Genomic DNA, 16,879 nt, shown 5'->3' with positions numbered 1-16,879 from the left:
GTTTTGTCCCCCTCTTGGAAAAAGATAACATTTCTGATATTCTCACTTTGCTTGCAACCCATATGTATCCTGCAGCAATGACTTTAGAAGTACTCAGGAAACTGTAACTTGAGTGCAAAAGGGTGCAACTCTCACTCAAAGACTTTGTACTGATAACTATGTGGAATTAATTTTTTGGGGGTTGGGGGACACCTATGGCCCTTTAGATATTGTTGGAGTCTGATTCTCGTCAGCCCCAGCCAGCGTGGCCCAGTAGTCAGTTGTGCTGGGAGTTGCCCAACAACAGCTGGAAGGCCACAAATTTCCCATGCCTGGTGTAGTACAGTTTACTAAAACTTCTTAACAGCTATTTGCTTCATTACTAGCAGTGAGGTTGATACCTGGACTTTAGGATTTTATCTGGATCAGTGGGCCTAGGCTGTTTCTTTATTGACTTGAGGATACAGTGTGGTGGAGCATTCCCCCATTATGAGGTGTCATAACGTGAAAGGACTCTGGCAGACAAATTCTATGCAATTTTCGGGTAAAATAATCCTCCTAGGCAACTGCAGTCTCGCCATCTGACCTGATAAAAGCAGCTTGGCCTACTCATCTTCCATATATATATATGGTTTCAGACGTGCAAATCAGGAGGTGAAGGTTTTTAAGGCATGGAACTAAACATTTCCACCTGCTAACTGCTGCAGACCTGGCTAGTGGTTAAAGAGCAGCTACAGGAGCTGTTTCTAAGGTTGTCAGCTCAAATTGGGAATAAGCTGTATCACTGAAGCTGCTATCTCATTATGGTACTATCAGTCTTCTAACAGCAGAATCTGCCATGTGATTGTGTGAGGTCAGTGTCTGCCACTTTGTTGTTGTTTTTTTGACATGATACAGAATTGAGATGGTTAGAGTGCAGAAGCAGACTGTTTGATAAACAGCTATTATGAGTGATGGCCCTGCTAGCCAGCCAAATTCTGCTATTAAGCAAAATTTCCTCATTCTCTTCGAGATAAAAAATGGTAAAATGCTCGGAGCATGAAGCGGTGATGTACAATAATCCATTCATTGTTTTAGTCATAGTCACCAGTCATAGTAGAAAGGCAACTCTGAATGTATGCATTTTGAATATAGTGGTCTCAGTGAGTCACCTTTGGTACCATGATCCTGAAAATACTCAGGACAGAGATTTCAGTAGTCTATGGCCAGGCTTCAGTAGAGCCAAAAACGAAAAAACCACTGCAGTTTCCTGCGTATATGTTACATCTTGTCAAATTAGTTTGTAAAAATGCCAAAGCAAATAGTGGAAAGAAAGCGTCAGGGTGAGAGTAGTTTGACTGCTGAAAATGTGTTGTGCAGGGCCAGAGTTAAAAAATGCCATCTTCCATTATGAAGTGAAAGTTAACCATTGGGATTCTTTTATATTTTGTTTCCAGGTCATTAGCTCACAATCATAAATATGCCCAAAGTGTTCTTTTACATCCCTGAGAGCAAGACATGTCCTTAAAACTGAAGGTTATCAGGTGTTTGACAGCAGCATCCAAATGTCAGGATGTGGAATTAGACATGGTTAAAAAAGAAGAAAAAGTCTGAACTCAAGTTAAAAGAAGTGGCCTGTGTCTGTTTAGCATCACTCTGGTCCTGTAGTTGGCGGGTGGGGGGGAGGGAGAGGAGAGGAAATATCTGGCTGATCTTTGTGTCTCTTCTGGCTGTTAATGACATCCTTCTCTCCAGTGTGTTTATCCAGTTCACTTCTGCCTCCCCCCACCCATTGCTCTGTATATGTTCTCACCTCCACCGTCTACTGTTCTCTTTGTGTCTGGCCTAATAGTCCTTTCATCTCTAGTTGTTTCCTTCCCTTTTATTTCCCATATCCATCTTCTTCCTTATTTTGATTTGTACAGCTCAGGGCCACAATACCTCAAGGAACACCTCTTCCCATATTAACCTACCCAGACCCTGAGATCATCCTCTGAGGCCTTCTTCATGTGCCTCCTCGAGAGGTCAGGAGGGTGGCAACACGAGAATGGGCCTTCTCTGCAGGCTCCCTGTCTGTGGAATGCTCTCCCCAGGGAAGTTCGCCTGGTGCCTTCACTATACACTTTTAGGCACCAGGCAAAACATTCCTTTTTAACCAGGCCTTTGCCTGACTTGATCTACATCCTATACCCTTTTTAAAATGCTGGCTCTTTTTTTTTGGGGGGGGGAAGGTTATTGGGTTGTTGTTGTTTTGATTTTTATGTATTTGATATTTTATGTGAACTGCCCTGAGACCTTCAGGTATAGGGCAGTACAAAAATAACATACGTACATACATACATACATACATACATACATACATACTTTTGCTCCTCTCTCTTGTATCTGCCCAAATGCATTATCATGTTCCTCATTTATTCCATTATCCCAGACTATTTATTTTTCCTTTCCATGTTTTTCTACCCCTCATTTCCTTGACTTTGTTCAACTGAAGCTTAACCCAGATAAGGCCGAGGAAGTGTTAGTTGGTACCGGATAGATGGGATTAATCTGCCCTGGATGGGATTATGATCCCTCTGAAAGAGCAGGTATGTACATAGCTTGGGAAAACATCTGGCTCCTGTGCTATCACGTGAGGTTCAAGTGGTTTCAGTGGGACTGTCTTCTGTCAGCTTTGACTGGTGCCCCAGCTGGGCAGGGATAGCCTAGCTTCCATTGCTAAGGCTCTGGTAACCTCTAGGTTGGATTACTGGCATTGTATGTGGGGCTTTAAAGATGGTTCAGAAACAGAAGCTTGTGCAGAATTCAGCAGCCAGATTGTTGACCAAGGCAAGACGATCCAAAGATATAACACCAATTATGGTATGACTGCACTGGCTACAAATTATGTTTCTGGCCTCAATTTAAAGTGCCAGTTTTGACCTGAAATCCCTTAAGTTGCTCAGGACCCCAGTATCTCAAGGACTGCCTCTTCCCATGTGAACGAACCCAGATCCTTAAATTGTCATCTGAAGTGTTTTCTTTGTGTCCCTTCCTCAGGAGGGCAGGAGGATGGCCACATGAGAACAGACCTTTTCAGTGTTGGCTCCCCACTTGTGGAATGCTCTCCCTGGTGCCATCTTTATTTCTTAGGCGCCAAGCAAAAGCTTTCCTTTTTACTTAATTTGAAGGGTTTCATACATTTGTTGCCTCTTTTAGTGTGGTGGGATATGTATGACCTGTCATCTGCACAGATGCGCTTTTTAGGCATTTACTGGTTGTGTGTGTGTTATAACTGGTTTTAATGTTTATACTATTTTTGTAAGCCGCTTTGCATCACTTTTGTGAGGAAAAGCAACTAAAAAATTAATGATAACGTCCCTGTGACTCTTGTGCAAAGAAAAACAGAGTGCTGGTAAATAAATGTTAATACATACCGGTTTTAAAACTGTCAACTGCCATTGGCATGCAAAATCTAGGCTTGACGGATAGAAAGTTGGAATGTTAGCATAGAGGTTGTGCTGAGGCAAAGCCTGCAGCAACAAATCCACAAATACCATAGCCAACTGTCACCCTGTCCACCCACATTCATTTGGTTTTAAATCTTTGGTCAAGCAGTAAACAGTGTTTGTCTGCAGCTGTCCCATACGTACAGAGATCAAACTGGCTACCTTGGTATTTTCAGCACCATGTTCTAACCAATGGAGCTATCCAGGCAACATTATTAGTTATAGTGTGGCATGCTGCTGCCTCTTTTGTATTCTATGCCGTTTTGTTGTTTTAAGCAAGTGATACAATCTTCTATTCGCACAACTTTCATTTCAAACGTGACTCCAGTTTGCAGGCTTGTTGCTGTGGGAAATGTGTCTGCAAAAGCCCTGCAGATTGCTGACCAATAGCATACTTGGGAGAGTGTGGATTTGAGAGCACAGAGCCAGTAGTGGACGTCTAGCAGGAAGAATGTGTATATAGATGTGCCCACTTAATCAGACCCTTTAAAAAAAACAAAAATGGACTGGTTCACACATATATGTGCCTCACTTGGTTTTCAATATTCCACTGAAGAGGATTCTGCTTGAAGTAATGAAAATTCAGCCTCAGTCATATTTGCAAGTTATTACATGAGCTGCAGCTCAACAGTCTAGTTGAGTTGAGTTTAATATTTATTTATATGTAGCAAAATGAGAGCAGTTTAGAAGAAATAGAATTCAAATCAAATAATAACAAAACAGCAGGTGTGTGTGTGTAAACTGTGTAAGCCGTGTTTACACACGGCTACCTATCTGTAAATGGAAGTAATAGTAATTGTAGGAAACTATATGTAATAATTTCATTCATATTTTTAAAACTTCTAGCACTAGTTTGCTATTCTTAGAATTACTTAATTCTAAATAGGTTTGCCAGGGTAGTTATAAAGTGGAATGAGCAACTTTTAAAGGATCTGGTGATAGAAAAATGAAATAAAGTAACTGCAGTCACAGGAAAGCCTGTGTGTGTGTGTGTGTGTGTGTGTGTGTGTGTTAGGAAAAGAAATTTGCTGTCACTTAATATGAGAAAATTGAGTTTTGATTCTTACAATTGAGACTACAAGTGAGCCATTAAGTGCACTATTTATTTCTTAAATCGACTGACTCTCCCTCCATCACATGGTTAAAACACAAGTTTGTCCATCATGTGATCCCAGTTGCTTCTCTTAAAATAGATCACAATAGTTCATCTGGCATCTGAGTAGCTTCATCTGTGAAAATTGGGCTATTAAAAGACATGTTTAAATGATCTGAGTTAAAATAAACTGTTTAGACTGTGTCTAATAGCAGAATCTTTGTCATGAGCGCTAGTAGGATATCTTGGACACATTCCAAGTTCCAGGATTTGATCTGTAGGAGTCTTCCAGATGTACATATTTTGCTCTTGGAGTAAGACTTTATTCAAAGTTCATTAGCTATTCTCTCAACAAATATTGTCTAGGAGTAGACATGTGTAAAGCTTTGTGCTAATCCATATGCATGTGATTAGCTGGATTTTAAAAAAAACAACAAATAAAGCAGTATTCCACTTAGTTGTTGCAAGATCTAAACTGTCTTTTGGAGGGCCAGATCATATTTCTTTAGTATATTCCTCAGAATTGCTCTATCTTTCTTCCAGTGGAGTAGTGTGTCTGAATTAGCCCACTTGTGTAACTTTCCAAGATAAGGGTGGCTCTCATGATGGACTTTAGTTTTGTCTCTGCAGATATTGTGCCCACAGCTGCTGTGTTGGGAAACATGGGCTAAAGCTTTTGTGGATTTAGGAAAACCAATTGAGGGAGCATAATAGAAGTTTATAAAATAATGTTGTGATGTGGAGAAGATGAATAGAAAGAATCCCCTCACCCCCACCCCCAAAAAATCCTGAATGGTTTGGTACTAGATTCAGGACAGACAAGGTGTTTCTTTACACAGTGCAGCTATTTGTGGCGTTGCACATGTGTCCTATGGGGGGTATGTCAGCACAGGCATGGAAATCTGACACTTAAGACAAAGAACCACAACCCTATATTCCACTCAAAACAAACAAATTGTCCTTACCAACCAAAGTGCACATCCAGTGTTCAAATATATACATTCAAGGATTCAAGGCGCAATCCAAGATCCCACTAACTACCTTTTTTGCTTTTGAAGCAACAGGGCCCTGCTGCTCATAGTGGTAGAAGTGGAGAGGGCAGGATGATAGAGCCCAATGGTGGCAGCGCTATGCCCACACCAGCGCCATGCTGGAGCACCAGCCAGCCAGATGCCATCATGTAACAACAGCTCAGGATATACTCAATCCAGGATTGGCTCAGCCTTCCACAGCCCTCAGAATATCCCATTTCAGGACTTTCTAATGGCTCCCACCAGCATGTTTGGTAGGCAGAAGGGAGAGTCTGGCTTCTGGCACAGATAAGCCTCCGCTCAATCAGTCCCCCAGCCCGATTTAAGGGAAGCTTTCATTGCTCAGCCTCTTCTCATCTCATGATAAACTGCTTTGCCCAGTAGCTACCACCCTTGCTTCTTGAAAATTCTGGGTATTTTGCCTAGAAATAAATGATCTTTCTCTGTGTTCTTCAGGTGTACTCCATCCTTTTTTCTTTTTTCTTTTTTTTTAGGGTCTGTAATTAGCTTCCCATATTGGTTTCAGGATTCCTTTAGGTGATTATATTTCAAGTAAGCAATATAGGGTACCATTCACTGAAATAGTAATACCAACATCAGTACTTAAATATAAAAAATATACCCTCCTAAGTAGTATAAAGGTTTTAGTTCTTTTAATTGTTACACAAGGAAATTAATCAGCACTTTAATACAGGAAGTATATGTAGTGGGAAACTTTAGTTATTTCCCCCTCACACAGTGCTTTAAAATGCTTTCACATTCAATGGATTACATCAGATGGTCTGAAGGTACTAACATCTACTCCTTTTCTTCCAGTGGCAACAGATGTCTTCAATTCCAAAGGTTTGGCCATCCAGGCCCAGAAGAAAATCCTTGGCAAAATGGCATCTAAATCCATAGCAAATGCTTTGATAGATGACACTAGCAGTGATGTGTTGGATGAACTTTACAGAGTGACAAGGCAATACACACAAAGCAAAAAGGAAGCGGAGAAGATCATTAAAAATCTCATTAAGACTGTAATCAAGTTAGCAATCCTCTACCGGAATAACCAGTTTAATGAAGAAGAGATCATCCTTATGGAGAAATTCAAGAAGAAAGTTCACCAGTTGGCCAAAACTGTGGTGAGCTTCCATCAAGTGGATTATACCTTTGACAGAAAGTTTTTGTCAAAACTCTTGAATGAATGCAGAGACCTGCTTCATGAAATCATTCAGCGTCACCTAACTGCGAAATCTCATGGACGAGTCAACCACGTGTTTGATCACTTCTCAGATTGTGAATTTTTGGCTGCCTTGTACAATCCATTTGGATCTTACAAGTCTCACCTTCAGAGACTCTGTGATGGTGTCAACAAAATGTTAGATGAAGGGAATATATAAGTTACTGCATCGGTGGTGTATATTCATAGGCTGAGGACTACTGATGGTCTGGATTCAATGAAGGAGGGCTAGAAAAACTGTGTGTGGTAATGGCAAAATTGAATACCAAAACAAATGCTAAATATTTAGAAATTTCTTCATCAAATTGACCCATTTATTTGGAGTCATCTATTGCTATTCTTTCTTTTTGCAGTACTTTGCTTTAAAACGTGGAGCAATAAAGCCATGAAACGGGATTACTCGTGAAACAGAGCTTTTGTAAAATAGACAGGAAAAGTGTACAGCAAGATAATCAGAATCAAAATGCATATTTCTACATGTAGAAGAGTATTTATAATCCTACACGGGATCAATATTTTTTATATACACAAATCATGACTATGGCACATATATGATAACTGGAGTTAGATTTAATAGAACCTATGCTACTTAATCTAGATCCATATATGCTATACATAAATGCTTAGGTCACATGGTCTTAGTTATACTGTTAAAATAGTTCTGCTTCGTAGGGCTGGTTCTCATATAAGACAGTAAGAGACCACACAATTGCCTTTGAAATGTGCAGGGCTGCCGCCAGATGCATCTGGAAATACTTCATTGGCATAAACTGACATCTGTACATGGTAGTCCCTGTTCCCATAACGATAGTAGTAGTTCATCAAGCTGTTGTCCTGTGGTTACTGCATCTGCATATGCTTCACATGTTTTGGCATGGTTTCACATAACATACTTCCATGGAAGACCAGTACATCCCACCTCTAAACCTCGTGGCATGTACTCTCGAGGGAATTCACAAAGGCTGTTTCCATATGACCCTACCCTTAATCATATCATTTAAGGCTTTGGATTGTTAATCTATAGTACCATAATTTTGTGTGCTTTATCAGCTGAATGGTCTGGATTTGATTGATGTCTTGCTATTCTTAGTTGGCTACAGTAATAAAGTGTGGCCAGGAAAACTATACATTAGTAGTGTGTGGTTAAATGAAGCACCCATATACATTTTGCCATTCTGCTAACAATACCCTCACACAAACCAAAAATTAGCTTAATCCAAAATTACTGTCATCGCTAAGGGGCTTGCTTTTAAATAGAAATTGTCCTGAATACTCCAATCCCACAGTGGGCACATGCGAGTTCAGTCTGCAAATGCCTTTTCTCATTTCTGTAGAAGAAGGTAGTTCCAGATCAAGTTCCTCAATAAAATGACGCACCCTGCATGCACAAGTCAACATTTTGTGTATGTGAGCACATGAGAAGCTATAGCGTGGGGTGACAAAATACAGTAACTATTTTTTATATATATAAAAATGGATGGTATTGTGAATCTGCAAACCATAAGTACCAGCACCAAATTCTGAACGATATTGTGTACATAGCCTCTGAAACAGAAGTCACTGTGTAGAACCTAGAATAAATGTATAGCAAATATGGTGAAATGCATCTTATAACTGGAGCAGCTTGTATAAGATTTCTTTAAAAAGCAATATTGAGGTGAAAATAGGACTATCCAAAGGAATTTGCTGAAAATGTAATGTTTTTTGTATGTCACACAAGTCATTGCTGATTGCCAAGTTTTAAAAAGAATTGTTACTAAAAGAATATATTCATTATAAATGCTGTGCCTGATTTTCTATGGCATAACGAATCAAAAAATGGATATGCACTACTTAATTAAATCCAAGCCATGTTTTGTTCCTTCTTGACAAGTCTCTAATAATTTTTGTACATGTCATTTCTATTATGGGTAGTTGCTTTCCCTAAGGTATTGCAAAATATATGTTTTATTGCTGCGGGAAGAAACTTGATTTCCCTTAAGTTTTACCACTCATTAGCAGAGTTTGAGAACATTCTATTAAGACTTATTTAGCTGCCCTTAACACCACTACATTTAGATTGAGGTGAGTATAATTCAAAGCATGGAGAATGCCTAAGAAAATATATACAGTGGTACTTCTGAATGCGAACGGGATCCGTTCCGGAGCCCCGTTCGCATCCTGAAGCAAACACAACACATATCTGCATGTGCGCGGCTCACGATTTGCCACTTCGCGCATGCGTGTGACGTCATTTTGAGCGTCTGCACATGTGGCGAAACCCAGAAGTAACGCGTTCCGTTACTTCCGGGTCGCCGCGGAGCACAACCCAAAAACGCTCAACCTGAAGCGTATTCAACCCAAGGTATGACTGTACTAGAAATTTGAGTGCTATCAAACCCTGGATAATGTATAATACTTCTGTTATATAGGTGGCACATAATATTCTAAGGCTGCAATCCTGTACATACCTTAACTGGGGGTGACCCATTTAACTCAGTGGGACTTATTTTTGAGCAAACATGTTTCTGAATGTGTTATAATTGCATTTTAGCTGGCAAAATGTCATATTGGAATATCAGAAGTGGTACAGAGTGGCTATACAAAGCATCATCTAGTGGAAAAAGAAATCTATGGAATAAATTACTGAACATTTCTACATTTGTCTACCTATTGCTCTTGATTCTTTATTTATGTACACCAACTATTTCTAAGGCTGTTTTCTCCCATTCTTGCAAGAAGATACCGTAACGAACCAGTATCCTATAACATTCATCACTTTTTAATTCTTTAAAATACTGTAATCATTACATGATAGGCAAAAGGGGTGTGCACACACAAAGAAAGATGGAAGCATAAGTGTTTACTCCCATAGCTGAAAAACTGCCCACAACACTGGCTTTTATCACCCCTCCTTAATAAAAGCAGCAGCCTCAGGAAGTGTATGTTGAACATAGGACAACTAGCTAATGGACATGAATTAACAGCAAACTGTATGGCAGTTGGTACCTCTGTTTCAGCTGATGTGAAATAAATCTCATAGGCCAATAAAATGGTGGCCAAGGCAATCAAAAATGCAAAAAAAGGGAGATGACAGTTGCTGCAGAGCTCCTCAAAGAAATAACAAAATAAAACTCATCTATAAAGTGGCAGGCTGTCTTCAAAAATTGCTGAATTAAAGCATAAAATTAATAATTAAGATGCACTACTATGGTACCATTAGATATGGGGATGAAAAAGTGTTTTAAATATGCACTCATGGAATTTTCTATTAAAACTGGATGGTCAGGGAAATTGTGAGTTCTATAGGAATGTGAGGGTGAAGAACGGGGACAGTATAGGATTCCAGACTGGAGGGTTGGGCTCCTGAACTATCTGACTACCTGCATTAGATATAAACGGCACTCATCACAGTTTAGCCCCCAAACCAAGGGCAAACTCATTCTCCAGAGACACAAATAAAACTCTTGAAAAAATTTCAGTGAAAGGCAAACTGATGAAAGCTATCAGGACTAATAGTGAAAATAAATTTGAAAGGAAACCATTGGTAAAGCTTCAACATTTGAGTGATGAAACAGATGCTGAATGGCTCTTAGTTCAACCACAGGAAGGTTCCAAGTGACTAAAATACTGTACACTATTGCTGAGCTTCCAGTGCAGTTCTATCCATTGATAGAATGCCTCACTTTGCTACCACCAAAAAGCCACTCACAAATCCTGATACTGCTGAATATAAACCTTTATAGAAATAAAGGTGAGCTAGAGGAAGCAGTGGCTGGGAAATGGAAGACAATACCATCTAAGGAAGTGGCTATCAAGCAAGATGTGGATGTTCCAAGATCAATGCGCCAGTGAGATCTGGTTCAGTCTCCACCTAAAAAACATTACTGTCAAAAACCACAGGGGCTAGGATATCTTGTCAGTGGAAAGATCATTGCTTGATTTATTATTCTTACCAGGTCATTACATGGATGGCCATCTTGAGCAATAACATAAATAACATAGTATGTAAAATGGAGATGGGAAGAGGGAAAAAAGTGAGGGATAAATAAGGGAAATGTGGAAATGAAAACAGGAAAACGAAACAATTTGGAATAATGTTGAGTTACTGGAAGAGGGGAGGGAAAAGAAATACACCAACACTTGCTAGGCACAAAACACTACGCTCATGGCAAATTTTAAAATGGAGTATCCCTTATTGCTAAGTGCTATTGACTGGAATAAGCTCAAAATGGAGAAGCCAGTATCATTTTCTGTTAGTGTCAGCAAGAACACAGTAATTCCCCCCCCCCCCCCGTTTCTTCTGTTTGCTTTTTTCATCACTAGTATAGATTTGGTGTTCCCTCACAAGATCTGAATAGAAACCATGTATTGATTACTGCATTATCTTTTGCCACAGGGGAAAAAATTGTCCTTAAATTCTACATTCAGTGTAAGTTATTTCTCCCTGTGTGTCCCCACATGAGCACTTTAATACTTTTATCTTTAGGTCTTCTGAATTTCAATTGAAAAACTGAGAATAACAACTGAACTCATTAGAATAAAGAATAATTTTTAGCCATATGTTCAGCAGCCTGATTCCACTTCATTTCACATATGTACTCAACTACTTCCATCAGTTACATATTAAAAGATGAGGCTTTTCTACAGGTCAGACCCAATGGATCCAACTAGTGGAGAACTAAACTGCTGTCAATATTTATCTGAGCAACTGTCAATATTTATCTGGAATTGTCATATTCTGAATATGGAAACTCCATCTCTGAATAGCAACTACAAATACAGCCCAGTGACTTCATCCAATGTTCTCTCCTCTCACCAATAATTATGGTGGTAGTTTTAACATACTGGATAAATTCTACAGATTAATTCGCTCAATGACCAAATGATCCACATTCGTCCCCCTATGGCTGTAAATTTCTACCATTTTAAGCTGCAGTCCTGAACTTACATCTGAGTAGACATACATAGAAGCAGATTGCTAAGAGTTCTCTATAATTCAGACTACTGTTTTGGATCTCTAATAGTAGCAAGCCACATACAGAACTTGTTGTAAGAATTGTTTGTTACATTATTTGTGGCCAACCTAACTAGTGAAACCAGTACATTAGCACAATGAGACACTGGTGCCTTGGGCACAACCTAACTAGTGGAATCAGTAGCTTGCCAGACCTGGTGCCTTAGGCACAACTAGTTCAACAAAGGCATGCATTACAAATGCAAAGCTTGGTTCTTGCAAGAAAACAAGGCAGCAGACCTCTCCTATGAAAGTGGAAAGTTAAGTGCTTCTCAAATGTTTACCTTTGCCAATTTGTTCTTTAGAACTTCCCACTGTGTGTTGCACAATATGCAGTTGCTTGCCATCAAATCCAGGAAGCAGCTTTTCAGATACCACTGCTGACAGATGATCAACTGCATGTATCTGAAAAGAGGTTGACTTCACTGCTTTTAAAGCAAAGAAGCAAAGGAAATAACATGTTTATAGTTAATCTATTGGGACACTACTGAATTAGTGATACACCACAGTTGCTACAGACACTACTTCCAGTGCAGGCATTTCAGAAAATATATTGCAAACTGGGGGAACATAAAAATAGCTGTTAAAGGGAGGAACTTTCCCTCCTTATGCAAGGTATTTCAGACTGGAAACTGAATTTAGGATAAGTACAGCTCCTTCATCAAGATACACTTTTCAGTTTGTTATCAATAGTGGTAACTTGTCTTTTACCTGGCAGAAGATGCCTTTTTTGTGCAACCCAATGTATAAGAGTATGCCATTGCTCTGCATTAAAAGACAACTTGTACAGGTACAAGCTTTGATTTATTCATGGGGGACATTAGCATTGAGGCATGAAACCTAAAAGGGTTTCAGAATTCAATGAAAATTTTGTCTCTTTTTTCCAGGGGCATGTGCTAAAATCAAAGATGTGGGAAAATAAAGATTGCTTCTCTGGGATGAAAAACGCTGAAGCAAGCATGATTAATTGTCTGAAGTTAGCACATACAACACAGTAGTCAAAGGTCTCTAGTGTTTATGTAGCTTCCAAAATAATTTTTTATGTTGTAGCTTGAGTCTGGGGGCAGGCGGGAAAGGCGTATCTCAGAGCACATGCAATGTTTTCCTCACTACTAAGTAACCAAACACAGCGGATGGAAGCCTGTTCTACTAGCTATGATTTCGCATGCATGAGTTCCATCACTGTCCTTTATACAAATGAGGGATGTGGATACAATTACTACATCTCTTCCTAAATTAGGCTCTGGTGCCTAGTGGAGAAAAGTGCTCTTCAGGCATTTGGAAGAATCTGAGTGGGTTTAAAGTCCTATCCCAATATCCCCTGTATACTGGGTTCTTTGCTGACCTTCACATATTCTGTGCAATGGTTCAAAGGGGAATTATAACAGTGTTGAATGTGATCCTAATTCTGCAACTGGGAACCCTGCACAATCTGGGTTCCAGTTCAAATCTTCCTGCATACCTTTATGCTGAATGAAAAATGGCAGGAGGAGGAGGAGTTGGGAATGTTGGGGTGGGGCTAGAATGCACATCCCTGCACCCCTACATAGTTTGAACCCTCGTACATTATTATGAAAGACTGAAGATGCTAAGCAGTTGCAGCATTGGTTGGCACTCGTCACACTGAAATGGTGGGCTGCATAAAGCCATTGAAACAATTGCTACTGAGTGCCTTTGGTGCCACCTCTGCAACTGCCAATAGTATTCTTCTGGAACAGCCCAGGGAGATCAGGGTTGGGGACACTGTACTTCAGTAGTTTCACCGTTACCTGCAGGGTGGCTTTCAAAAAGTAGTTATGAGGGCATCATTGTTTGGTGCCATGCAAGTTATGTGAAGGCAGCCCTGCTTAGGAAAGTTTTTTATGTTTGATGTTTTCTTCTGTTTTTAATCTGCTGGGAGCCACCCAGAGTGGGGTGGAGTATAAATAATAATGCTCCATGCAAGCTGACATATTATTAAACAGCTATGTGAAACTGCTCAGTGTTTTGTAGTGAGGTGTCACCAATATGGAGGACACCCAGTTCTGTTTCATCTGAATCAGAAGAGACTGAAATGCTAGAATGGTGCTTGGAGATGGTGTAAAACATACTTCAGTGAATCCACACCTTTAAATTGGCCCTTTTTTCCTAATGCGTTAAAAACAAACAAACCAAAAAACCTTGAAATTAAAGAAGCAATGTTCTCTCTTTCAGAAACTGAAAACATGCCAGCAGCAAGACCTTTCTACAGTAATAAATCAGGTTATCTACTTATTAAGATGCTAGAGATAAAGCAATCCTGAGGTTGGTGCAAAGCACTGGGAGGGTGCAAAATTGTGTAGTTGTGTCAGCAGTACAATACTCCCCCTAGTGGGGAGGAAATCAGACTTTAATATATTACTGTATTTTTATCAGAGAATATGCAGCTCTCTTTTTTGCAGAATTACATATATCCCTTACACGTCCTGTGTTTGGGACCACCGGCCTTGAAAAATGCAGAGATCCCCTTGTGTAGTTTTATTTAATTTAATGTTCATTCGTTTTCAAACGTTTCTATAGTGTGTGTGTTGCTAAATTGTGTGGCTTTTTGAGGTTGACAAACTGGACATTAAAAAGGGTTTGAGGTTTATATTACTGAGCCGGGAGCCTCGGGAAAAAGGCGGGGGTTTGGGTTGGGAATAATTACAAAAGCAACAGTACGAGCGTTCCTGGCCATGTGCAGAAGGCACCCACCAGCGCCCCCCTTCCAGGTCCCCGTGAGACGGGCGCAGTCATTCCCCTTCCTCCTCGTCGCCGTCACGCTGCGTCCGGGCAGGTCGCGTCTCCCACGCCTAAGAGCGTGCCCTGCCGGCCGCCGCCGCGCCTTACCCATGTGAGAAGACGCCTCAGCGCTAAGCGCCGCCATCTTGTCTCGCCGACCGAGCCCTCGAAAGCCCCGCGGCCCGAGCGAGGAGCGCCCCCATTGGCTGGCTGGGCAAAAGAACTCGGGTGGTCACGTGCTACCCCCAACTGCCAACTACTGTACGTCGTTTCGAGGAGTAACTGCGCGTGCGCTCTCTCGCTCTCGCTCGCTCTCTCTGGCTTCTGTCGCAAGAAAGCAAGTCTCGCGAGATTTGAAAGTACTTTTTGCAGGCAGTGTTACAGAGAAGGACCATTGCGGTGATTTTAAAGCACTGGTGGGCGTATAGTGTATTACCCATTTTTTTAAAATTTCCGGAGCAGCTGCCGTAACCTTAAAAGATTCACCGGTTTATTATGGCACAACCTTTTCCTTGTAGGGGGCTAGGGTTGGGCTTTTCGGTATATAAAGAAAAATCTGCAGCGTCCTTAACAAACGACAGTGCCCAGAATTTGTTGAGGGAAATAATGTATTTCGAACGGATGGTGGCTTTTAGTCCCAGCAGTAACCTGAAACTTGAATAGTCTCCAGACAGCTTAATGACTAACATATGGACTAGGTAGTTCACTTAACCATATGCATGCATCTAAATTTCCATATGGAAATTAATTGGAGTATGCTCTACTATCTCATTCTGTGACTAAATGTATATTCTAACGCCAAGCCAGCTTCTCTCCCTTTCTCCCATGCAGCCTAATAAGAGAACAGAGGAACACTAAAAGTTGGCCCCTGTTTTGTTACATTTCAGTTGGTCTTAACAAATATTGTCTGGCCTTGGATTTTGGAGAGTATTTTTATCCTGCATCTTGCACTTCTTGGCTACAAAGAGAAGGGATGGATCCCATCTTCCAATTCCACAAGTAGTAAAGCATGCCTCATACCAAGCTTTGCACCTCGCATTTCTCAAACTTTTAACATCCTCTGACGAACCAAAGTTTCAAACATATCTGTAGGTCTCTTTAACTGAACAAATTGTCCCATGACCCAGCCAGCAGAGTTGACAAGATCAGAGATGCCTTTTCTGTTTCCATTTGAAAGATACATCTGCCGTGGTTTGAGTAACTCTGTGAACTTGAAAAACAGCAACATAGCAGTACTGTAATTAAAAGCATCTGGCAAAGTTTAATTTTTCAGGAGACTTTTTGCCTTCTCAGAAAATGTGTGCAAATTAACAGAATGCTGCTGATATTCTTTTATAAATATATTTTCCCAAGCCTTCCCTCCTCTAGAACTAAAACAGCACTCAAGTTTGATGCTGCAATTCTAAACCCACTTACCCAAGAGTAGGTAAAGGTAAAGGACCCACTCGTCTTGTTTCAGGCCAAGGGAGCCGGCGTTTGTCCGCAGGCAGCTTTTCGGGTCATGTGGCCAGCATGACCAAACTGCTACTGGTGAACATTGGACCGTGACAAATGCCAGAGCGCACTGAAATGCCATTTACCATCCCGCTGCAGTGGTACCTATTTATCTACTTGCACTGGCGTGCTTCTAAACTGCTAGGTTGCCAGAAGCTGGGACAGAGCAACATGAGCTCACCCCCGTTGTGTGGATTCGAACCACTGACCTTCCAATCAGCAAGCTCAAGAGGCTCAGTGGTTTAGACCACAGCGCCACCCATGTCCCTTTTACCCATGAGTAAGTCCCATGGAACTCAATGAGACTTACGTACTTTGGTGTAGACATGTACCCTATTGTGCTGTGAGGCACAAATGCAACACACATTTCTATCCACAGCATAACCTACACATCCTTTGCCCTTCCCATTACTTATACACCCATTGCCAGTTTCTACTCCAGCTTTCCCCAACCTGGTGCCCTCTGGGCTACAGCTTCCATCAGCCCCAGCCAGAACAATTAATGGTGAAGCATGATGGGAGTTGTAGTCCACAACATCTGGACGACAGAAGGTGCGCTTCTGCTCCTCCATGAACCACCTTGTTCCATGAACAAGGAATCAGATTTCTTGGTTCACATGGGTGCTGCCATTAAAAATATCTCCTGGGGTGCAAGTGAGAGCTCAGCTGCCGGTTCAAAACGGCCCCGCCACTTACATTTTTCATTCTTAAAAAACGGGAAGGCTTCTCTGCTTTTACCACCTTTTGTTTGGAAGTCCTCAAGCACCTCTGCATTTAACATTAAAGGGAAGGTCTGGATTCCACCTTCAGAGGGTCTATGCCAGTGATGGCCAAACTCAGCCTCCAGCTTTTTTGGAC

At 40.9% G+C, this 16,879-nt stretch overlaps 1 protein-coding gene and 1 long non-coding RNA gene across 4 annotated transcripts in view; one reads left to right on the top strand and one right to left on the bottom strand.

The window, feature by feature from the left end:
• The window catches only part of TNFAIP8 (TNF alpha induced protein 8), a 41,049-nt gene extending 32,385 nt beyond the window's left edge, over window positions 1-8,664 (top strand). For both annotated transcript variants that reach the window (XM_028748386.2, XM_028748385.2), the window contains exon 2: window positions 6,387-8,664. In XM_028748386.2, coding sequence (XP_028604219.2) covers window positions 6,387-6,952 — 566 coding nt within the window. In that variant the 3' untranslated portion in view covers window positions 6,953-8,664. The remainder of the gene's footprint in view (window positions 1-6,386) is intronic.
• Window positions 6,209-14,882, bottom strand: LOC114606307 (uncharacterized). Of its 2 annotated transcripts, XR_003708831.2 has the most exons (3): window positions 14,636-14,882; window positions 12,073-12,216; window positions 6,209-6,514 (listed from the first exon to the last, which is right to left on the bottom strand). It is a non-coding gene; the product is annotated as an uncharacterized LOC114606307 (long non-coding RNA). The 2 variants fall into 2 exon arrangements; XR_003708830.2 differs by lacking the exon at window positions 14,636-14,882 and having other exon boundaries at window positions 12,073-14,628.
• Window positions 14,883-16,879: the final 1,997 nt, after the last annotated feature.

The sequence above is a fragment of the Podarcis muralis genome, chromosome 11 (assembly GCF_964188315.1).
Source record: "Podarcis muralis chromosome 11, rPodMur119.hap1.1, whole genome shotgun sequence".
Classification (NCBI taxonomy): domain Eukaryota; kingdom Metazoa; phylum Chordata; class Lepidosauria; order Squamata; family Lacertidae; genus Podarcis; species Podarcis muralis.
The sequence above is the reverse complement of the archived record's forward strand: the minus strand, read 5'-3'. Positions and strand labels throughout refer to the sequence as shown.